The sequence below is a fragment of the Patagioenas fasciata genome, chromosome 6 (assembly GCF_037038585.1).
Source record: "Patagioenas fasciata isolate bPatFas1 chromosome 6, bPatFas1.hap1, whole genome shotgun sequence".
NCBI lineage: Eukaryota > Metazoa > Chordata > Aves > Columbiformes > Columbidae > Patagioenas > Patagioenas fasciata.
Genome location: NC_092525.1, coordinates 22,246,909 through 22,256,670, shown reverse-complemented (window position 1 = coordinate 22,256,670; position 9,762 = coordinate 22,246,909). Strand labels below are relative to the sequence as shown.

General features: G+C 42.3%; 1 protein-coding gene across 1 annotated transcript; it reads right to left on the bottom strand.

Annotated features, from left to right (window-relative positions):
- Positions 1 to 8,484: 8,484 nt before the first annotated feature.
- On the bottom strand, positions 8,485 to 9,762 carry COA7 (cytochrome c oxidase assembly factor 7). The gene is made up of 3 exons (XM_065842710.2): positions 9,576 to 9,762; positions 9,357 to 9,497; positions 8,485 to 9,077 (listed from the first exon to the last, which is right to left on the bottom strand). Exons 1-3 carry the CDS (start codon positions 9,679 to 9,681, stop codon positions 8,629 to 8,631), a joined length of 696 nt encoding a protein of 231 aa, XP_065698782.2. The 5' UTR covers positions 9,682 to 9,762; the 3' UTR covers positions 8,485 to 8,628.

Here is a 9,762-nt window from a genome sequence, read left to right as displayed (position 1 = left end):
AGGTCTCGAGAGGAGACGACTATTCTCATTCCTCCAATGCAAAAGCAACAATGTCCTTAATACAGAAAGCCAGAAAGATTAAGAGACACTGATTATAGCTCCCAGGCATTTGCTGTGTCTGCCGTGACCTGCACCCCATGTTCACATGAGATTGGCTGTGCATGTTCTCCCCCATGCTGCTGCATGTGGCTGACAGCAAATCCACCTGTGCTGTCTCCTGTGCAGGAGGGCAGAGAAACCAGCCCCAAATCTCAGCTCCCCTTTGCGCTTCTCTGCTAAGGCAGCGGGCAGCAGAAATGCAGAGATCTGCTGGAGTGGCACCTGGAAGGGAAGGGTGCAGCAGGGCAAAACCACGCAGCTCCATGTGGTGGTATCACCCGGAGCTGTTGGCTGCCAGAAACCGGTCCAGTTGTGTTCCCTGTGCTCCTGCAGGAATAAAAGAAAAACAGAGCAATGTTTTAATCCTGTTAGCTCCGAGTGCCTAAATGCCAACTATTAGAAGCCAGCACTGGTAGCCAAGGGAACGGTCCTCCTGCAGGAAAATAAGAAAAACACAGTTGAACAGAACACAAAAGGCTCACCAGATCATGGGAACACTTGGGTTTTGTTGTGGGGTTAGAGTTGTTTGTTTTGTGGGGTTTTGTGTTTGGTTTTTTGGGGTTTTTTTTTTGTTTGTTTTGGTTTTTTTTTTTTTTTAAATATAGATTTCCAAGCACTTAGACCACCTGCGATCTGAAGTGCTAGGGCACTCTTCAGCCCTTAATGGGTTCTTGGAATGCTTCAAACAACTACTGTGATCCCATCAAATAAATGCACAGCTGGATCTCAGCTAAAAAAACTTGCTCAGCTTCCAAAAATCAGACCTCTCTCTGTGTGTGCACCTACTCACTGGTTCAGCCCTGGCTACAGACAGAAAGTGAAGAAGCCCGTGCTGAAAGACAACATTTCTGAACCAGCTCTCACCTCTGCTGCCTGACAGGGACTCTGTGCAGGCCCTTATTTAATAAATGTACATTATCAGGTGTGTGTTAGTGCTATAGGGGCATATTCCTGCTGGGAGTTTCACCCTATATGGGTTGTAGAAGAATTAACAGAGATCTTGAACTTGTGAATGATTCCTGTTTCAGGTTGTCCACCTTGCAGATGTCTGAGAGCTAATTTGATCCGATTCAGGATTATATTTCAGGAAAGACCTGATCTGAATACACCATGATCTGGATCTGGTTCCTTTGTTAAATTAGCAAAATGGGCTTTGGATTGTGATTATTTCCCTTAGGAACACACATAAATGGGAGAAAACTCAGGAAATCGTCATCTGTTTCACTCCGGAGCTAAACAAGGTAGTCCAGCATCTCTAAAGAGTCCTAGCAGGCTTTCTGCTGCACACAGCGTTACTGTAGGTCTTGCTGCACTCTGGAGACATCAGGAAAGAAAGCAGTTCAATATGATGCTTTCCTGGGATCAGGAGCTACTTCAAGGGCCAAACTGAATTACTTGTTCTTTTCTTTTACTGATGGAGCAATGAGAAAAAATAGAATTCACTTTGAATTAATTAATCAGTCGATCTCATTTTGTATAAGGACAGGAAAGTTTTAGCTAGAAATAATTCCTCTGCTATGCAATTTATTCTGGCTCATTTTTGTTGTAAACCTGCCCTTGTTTTTAGACTCTCTAGTATTTTGGTCCTGTTTCTCTTCAACAGCTCTGCTATGAACTACCTTCTTGGGTTGTTTGGGCCAAGCCGAGTTACGCTGCAGTAAGTCCTTTACAACAACCACATGGGTCTCAGCTGAGGGAAGCTGATGCTTGATGTGCTGCAGAAAGTGTTCAGCATCCCTTTGGTTTTAACTATATTCATAGGCTAAGCAATATTGCAAATAGCAATTTCTAACAAGAAACAGCATTTTTATGTTTGTCACTTACTAAGTTCAAGCCTCCAAGCACAGAGAGTACTCAATCACCTCCTCTCCACACATTCATCTGATCAATTTGCAGTGTCATGACAAAAGCAGAGAAGAAATATCCCATACCCCAGATTGCACAAGGACCTTTCTGAAATAAAATTTTCCAGTATTAAGGCTCAATCTTATTAGTTTTCAAGGTTATATGTTTCCCAGTCTCACAATATCTCTGATTCAGCCTTGTGAACAGGAACTGAATCAAAAAGCTTTGTTCTTTCATACTTAACATCAGAAGATGTTACTAACTCTCTTTCTGTCACCTTATGTATGTCCCCAGGCAATATTAATGCCTTTCAAGAGCACTAAGCAGTGAGCAGCCAGAAACTTGCTGCTCTCCAGCAGTGTGAGCAGCAGGCCCCTGAGCACCAGGTGTCTTTGCTTGCCTCTCTTCGCCATTTCCCCAGGTCATTTGTGCTATGCCCTCTGACAAAGGACCTCACCTTGGGCTCTCCAGAGGGCAACATTTCTACTGGTGCTTCTAAGATTTATATAAAACTCTTTCACAGTTTGACTCAAAGTTGTCATTGACTGTTGCAATGACAGCAAGTCTTCTGGCTCAGTACTGCAAAATGCTGAGGGAAAGTATTCACTGAAATCAAGTGGAGGTTATTTATTCAAATAATAGATCAAAAGCCTTTCTTGAAATTGTTCCCCGAAGATTAGAATGGGGAAAATAGTACAAAATGTTTCCAGGGCTCTGCTGTGGTATAAATATAGCCTTAGGTTGTAACTTGTAACTGCATAATGTCTTAAGGCAAAATCATCCTGCATTTGAAAGGACTGAATGCTTTACCTTCTTACCTGAAGATCACTAGGGACACGTACAGGTACTGCATAAGAAAATACATTCTGACCATAGGCTTTAGTTTAACATACATATTAGGATGGCATTAGATGAGGAAAGGAAGTTCATAGAGAATTAGAACTAATCACCTATCTCCTATCATGTATAAACTATATTAGCTAGCGTTTAATTTGTGTTGCAGTTTAAACCATGAATGGATTGGCATAGTCACTACAGTGTGATAGAGTGATCTGGAAGTGTCCATAGTCTGTTGTGGGAGCAATGAACAGAACAGTCAGCAAACATAACACTTGGGCGTTTCATGCTGTAATACACAGAAAATGGAAATTACAAAGCCAAGTACACTGCAGAGACATTTTGGTTAACTGTTACATGGTGTGGGAAGCTTTTACCATTTGCTGTAACAAAACCTTTGTGCTGCTCCTATAAAACCCGTCACTTGTATTGAATTTGTTCACACATTCTGTGGTTTTTGTAACTAAGTCAGTCCCTGGCATCCCCTGGTATCAGCCCCTGAGTTCTGAGGAACGTGTAAAACTCACAAAACCCAGCAGAAACTTGGAATAAGCTCAGAGTTTCAAAAAGATGTGAAGCTTTTTACCTGAAATTATATAATCTCTCTGAGAGTCAGTATCTGTTCATCATAAACAACAGCCTGAGGCAGGTTTGGTTGCTGTGACAGCTAATGCCACTTTATTTCAGCCAACCTGACAAGTAATATACTATATATTTCCTTTGTACCAACTGCAGAACAAATAAGCAAAACAATGCCATAGAGAAAACATTCCATTTACAAAAACAGACAAAATAATTTTTCTGAAGGTAACACAGCAAGACTGCTTGAAGTGTCAACAGTGCCACAGCTTCTTATAATATTTTCTCTTCAGCAGTCATTAATAACCTTTGTTCTAAGGTGGCTATTGCATCTTTCCAGAATAATATTCCACAAATATTATTGGAATGGCATTCAAAGGCCAGTTTCCCATCTTAGTGTTTCTTGGCTTGTAAAGAATCGACAAGTCTTTGCCACGCTAAATATTGTTTGTAGAATAATCAGTCTGAGCCTCTACTGATGTCGTGTGACCTGAAATAAGTCAAAAGCTGTTCAATGCTTTGTCCTCCCTGCCTATCTCCTATGGATATAATACAGGTTTCCTTCTCGGGAAGTTGCAGAAAGGGTTGTTGCAAAGCTCCAAGAGTTTCCTGTGTAGGAAGCTCTACAGGAACATGGTTTGATTCCAGTCGGAAGGAAACCAGCTCACCTCACTTCTTTTCAGTGTTTTTCATGAGACAATTAAATGCTCACACCAGACCCTTAAGTGTCAAACGAGGACTGTCAGAATAAGAAACTTCTAACTTAAATTCAGATTAGCTGCATCTTCAAGTTATGAAATTACATCATAGTCAAACAACATTTTCCTTTGCCAGCTCTCTTACCCCAGCTCCGTATGTAGCGGCTCTGTGAGCTGAACAGCAGCTCAGTGTTTCCAGTGATTCCTGGGGTGAAACACACTAGAATGCTGCGGTGACAACTGCTGTGTAAACACGCAGGGTTTTCATCTTCTCTCTCTCTTCTGTTTTACCAGGAGGCTCTCCATTGCTATGAAAAACTCTCTAGGGTACATTTAAAGCATTGCATTTCAGTTTTGCATAGACAGAATGAGATCTTACAAAGAACTCCCACCACACTCATAAAGTGTATGTATGTATCACAATTATGCTGCTCACAAATCCCCATGTGAAATCAGCACTCCAAAGTGGTCTTAATTTTATAATTCCATATCACATAAATTTCTTAGCAAATGATCTAAGGGAAAAAAGGATTACAAAAAAACCCACAACTGTATAACAAACCCATATTACCATTTAACAAACAAAACTGTAAAACAAAGTGTGTATGTAAGAAGTATATTCATTGGAATGAATATACCTTTGGTTATTATAACCATTGTTAGATTAGAAGGCAATAATAACAAATTAGAAATATGTGATATAGTCTGAAATTAGTCTAATTAGTGGTTACTGTGTTTGCTTCAAGTGTGGATATTGAAAAATGAAAGCACTGGGAGGCTATAGATCCAGCATACAAAATTAAGACATTGAAAATCTAGCAAATAATTGATCATTAAAGTCTTAAGAGTCTTGGAGAAGACAGCTTTGTGTGGTTTCTGGGCCATATTGTTGATACAGTGTCTGAAAAATCAGAGCAGGATATTAGTGTTTGATACTGAAATGTACTAGGGACTGTATCATTCTGAGGTCTAGAGGATGAGATGCTGGGAAGCACAAGGGAAGGAGAAATTTTTCCTTCTTCATCTACCAAAAGAGGGGAAGAGCTACTTGGGAGAGTTGTTCTCACATGAAGAACTGAAAAATTGCCGACAGACTGGATTTCTTTCTGCACTGAACAAAAAGTTGGTGCTGTAAGAAGGAACACTATTGTTTTGCTTTCTTGGAGTGGCAATTACACAGACGAAGTGTCCCAGACTGTCCATCTGGGTAGATGTGTACAGCTACAGCAACACATACCTTGCAGAGAGGAGTTGTTACTGAGGGCTGAATAAAAGGCAAACAAGCTGTGAAACTGCTTTTATTACAATAGAACACAGAAACAGAACCACCAGAACAAGTCTGTTTTTCTGTTTCTACAATGTCATGTGGCTTCTTTACCTGAGAGCATTTTTTGTCCAGAATTAATCCAAATGACACTTAAAGACACAACATGATGTGGTGCCACTGTTTTTCATATCTCGGTACAAAACCAGTACTTCACTGGCGATGTTTTCACAGCTGCAAGAAGCATCCTGCAGCAAATGCTTTCATCATTTAAAGCCATATATTCATAAGACTATTGAATTAATTAGAGTTGGTCATCATTCTTTGTGAAGTATATTGCTGCGGGATTAAAGGAGGTTGTCTGAACGCTTAGATCAATATAAGCAAATGGAAGAGAAAGCAGACAGTGGTTTAGGAGCTGTGAAGCTGAGATAAACTCCTTTATTTCTTCAACAGTCCACTAAACTCAAAGAGATCAAAGTATGCTATCATGATCACATACCTATCACTCTTTCTTTATGACCTCAGAGGCTTTGGAGGAACAATTTTCTTCTCAAGAGGCCATAAAATTTAGCCTTTGTAAGATCAGGTAAAAAGAGCGAGCAGACAGACCAGCCTTTTGGTAATACTCTTGTAAAATCAGAGCAAGATGGTTATAACCCAAGATTTGCAGTACAATTTTCACCTCTTAACAGATTTTGATTACACCTCCTGAACATAATCTCTAGGTTGAGAATAGAGTGCTATTATTAGTCTCTAGTCTCTGCTACAGACTACATTAACCGCATATAGTTTATAATATGCTGAAATGACACTGGTTGATCTTTCTTTTTGATGCTTTGTCACTTTGGAGGTAAAATAGTCAAACAGGAGAGTGCCTTACCCATCTAATGCAACTGTTACAGCAACATCAATATCTGTGTAAAAAAGATATAGGGGTGTCCAGAGCAGGCAGCAAACTGTTCAGAGACAGCCTGAAAACACTTTAAACCTTTTTGATGGTGTTTACTGCAATGAAAAAGCCTTCCTTAATTTGGGTTTGCCTTTTCAACTGGTGGCACGAAATTGGATGATACTTCATAAACTTATCTGTGCTCATGCACTTGACAGCCTTCATGAAAATAGTTCATTTTATAATATTTCAACTCTGCAAGCCTCTGAGCTCTCAAGTGCTATGAAAATAACTCCCTACAACATATACTTTTTATGTGGCTTTAATTATCTGCAATGTGTGTCACTTCTGTTGAGGATGGTCCCAAGTGTTGACTGGAAGGTCCACAGGAGCATCACTGACAATTGTTAATCCTGGTGGAAGAAAACCTGCTTGGCTGCGGCAGGTTCGTTTGGATTGATGATCTGAATAAGCCACTCAGAGGCTCAAAAAAAAAAAAAAATCAGGGCTTAAAATGTCACCCAGTTCTCCAATGCCTTGAGCACCTGTAATTGCTGACTTCTGTACACATGGCTCCCCACTGTTTTATTACCAGACTGTTACACTCTGCAGACGTAGCATTTACTTACCTTTCCCAAGTGAAATAAATGCCCAGAATAGTGCCTGGCAAAGAATAAGGCAAAGTGTGTTCCTCTGAAAGAGTTTTACCTTCTTGAAATGCCGTAAAATATTAACACAAAAATTAATCTCACTTTTGTCGCCACTGCTATTTTTTTGCAGGCTGCTGAAAACAAAAGCCATAGGCCTTACACTGACAGCACGCAAGAATTTTTTTTGTGTACTGCCATCTGTCGTTGCCGTGAGCCCATTTCTTCACCGCGCTGCGCCGCTGGGGTTTGATTCCAGCAGTAGGCATATCCCTGGCAAGAAGCCCGATGGAAGTGCAGTTAAGTGGGAAGAATTGCTTTAATTCATACATGCCCCACCTGCAACAACATGCAATAAGATTCTAACAATTCTGTTTTCGATTGTGCCAACAGCTAAATTAGTGTTGTTTTTTTCTCCCACTTAATTTACTTCAATAGTAAGTTTGTATCTTTATGCAGATCATAGCCAGAACATTCCTGCTCTAAATCAGCAGTAATTTTATAGCAAAACATACACACACATCTCACAAACTTCACATACATTTATACACACCAAAATTATAAAAGATCCTATGAGTGCATGACTACATTTGCATACAATCTCCTACTTATTTAGACTGCTGTTTCAGGGTATTACGTATATATAATCTATGAATTTCAGTCCAAATGTTTCAGAGGCTGGCAGGAAAGTTAAACAATTTGTGTGTAATTGAATAAGGAGCAATCACCGTGCGTTGGAGAGCAATCTTAAGGCAGTTGGGCACACATGGAACTCACACACCATGAGAAATCACTTGGCAAGATGCTAAAAACATTCAGGCTAAAGGTATTTAAAACTTGTGCTGGTGCCTTGTCTGAAGGGGAATCTCCTGCCTTGGATACTTGTCTGTAATTCAGTAGGCCAATTCCTAGCTCTTTTACTTATTTCCTCTACAACACTAAGCTCCTTTCTCTCCTGCCTATTTCATTTGCAAGATCTATAGGGAGATACGTCTCTATGTACATACTGTCATAAGTCTCATTACTGTTTTGGGCTTGGAATTATTGGAACATGAATTAAATGTTTCTAGATCTAAGCTGACCAGGGAAAATTTCAGACTTTCAGGGTGTGAAGCAGCATGTCCCCCCAGACATGGAAAGGTCACAGACAGCAAGAGGCACTGCCCGGGTCAACATGCAGCCTGGACAAACTTCTCACAGTTAACAAAGCTGACAGTATAAGCAAAGGACAAAATTTCTGTGGCCAAAGAGATCACAATAAGCATGGTTTCAAAGTGAAAGTGGTGAGACTCAAACATGTGAAAGTAGAACTGCTTGTTCTGGCAGGAGGTTAGTGCAGAAAATATGTGGGATTCATGACAGTCTCTGAAGAATAGAAACCTTTACACAGCAGCAAGCTATTCAGCCTGAGCCCAATACACAATCACAGTTCCTGGTTATATATATTTGCAGTGGAGTTAAAAAAAAGGATGCTATAGACTAATTTCTTACTTGAAACCATGGGGACAAACTTCCAAAAGCTCAGATGATTTTGTCTTCCTTAAAGAAGATGAGGAATCTAAGCAATACACTTAAGAACCTGTGTATTTAAAAATGTAGAAAGGCACAGCAGAGTTGGTCATGTTTGTTGCATCCACAAAAATGTTTATTTGCATATGCAAATGCAGGATATTTATTTATTATGACTGAAAACTGTATGCTCACGATTTAAATGACAGGTTCACTTGCCATTTAAAACTGCAGTCTTAATAACTGCAACTGGCAGTTTTACTCCCCAAACGTTATAGAACTTGAGGCTTCTTTCTGTTCTTTGTGCAGCTGTTTTGCCCTGTTTTTCAAATCCTCTGCCTTAGCATCATTCTTCTCAATGCCATCTCCCAGTTTGTACATTCGGCTGGCGTTGGCACAAGCCCACACGTGACCCAGCTCACACCCTTTCAGCGAGTACTCCAAGGCACGGGTCATGTCCTTAGGCACCCCTGGTGCCCCCTGAAGATAAATCACACTGAGGTTGAAGCAGCTAGGAGCAAAATTGCCATTGCAGGCTTTTGTGTAATGGTCTCTAGCGACAACAGGGTCAGGTTTATCATCATTTACTCTCCCATCATGGGCCAACAGCCCAACGTTATGACATGCATTTACTGACTTCTTCCCGCCTTTCTCACATGACTTCATAAAAGACTTGTAAGCAGCTTTCAGATCTGGGTCGAGTCCTCCTGTCGGCCAAGAAACCACAAGATTACTGTAAGGACATGCTAAAGCGGACGGGAGCTCTCTGCTCGGCAACATGCTTCCCAGTGCTCTTTGGGAAATGCAGCATCCCTCACTTCAGATGACCTGTGCCCGGTGCCCTCTGAGCTGCGGGTGACGAACTCGCCACGCCGCCCAAGCCACCAGCGGCTGGGGCACGAGTGACGGGTCCCAGGCAGGAGGGGCCGGCGGTAACCGCGGCCATGGGGGCAGAACAGGGACCCTGGGCAGTGCCCCCCGCTCACCTTTCCCGATGGCCTGGTAGGCCCCCAGCTTGTAGCAGCTCTCGCTGTGCCCGTGCGCCTCGCAGTTGTCGCGCAGCACCCGCGCCGCCGCCACGAAGTCCTTCTTCACGGCGTCCAGGTAGTCGGCGAGGCGCTGGCAGCCTGCAAGGCACGCGGAGGGGCTGAAGCTCCCGCCGAGCCCCGGGGCGGCGGGCAGGGGGTGACGGTAGGCCCGCTTACCGTCCGGGTCCTTCTCCTTGAAGCACTGGTAGCTGTACTCCACGTGCAGGTTCTCCAGGTAGCTCCTCACCTCCTCTTCGTCCTCCAGGTTGATGATCGCGGCCATGCCGGAGCTGCCAGGCCAGCCCAGAGCGCCGAGCGACCGATGTGGCGCCTGCCGCGAGCGCCGAGCGACCGATGTGGCGCC

Coding starts and splice junctions, on each gene's coding strand:
- COA7 (XM_065842710.2), bottom strand. CDS start 9,681: ATGGCCGCGATCATCAACCTGGAGGACGAAGAGGAGGTGAGGAGCTAC. Junction 9,498..9,575: donor CAAGGAGAAGGACCCGGACG/GTAAGCGGGCCT, acceptor CGTGCCTTGCAG/GCTGCCAGCGCCTCGCCGAC. Junction 9,078..9,356: donor CTACCAGGCCATCGGGAAAG/GTGAGCGGGGGG, acceptor CTTGGCCGACAG/GAGGACTCGACCCAGATCTG.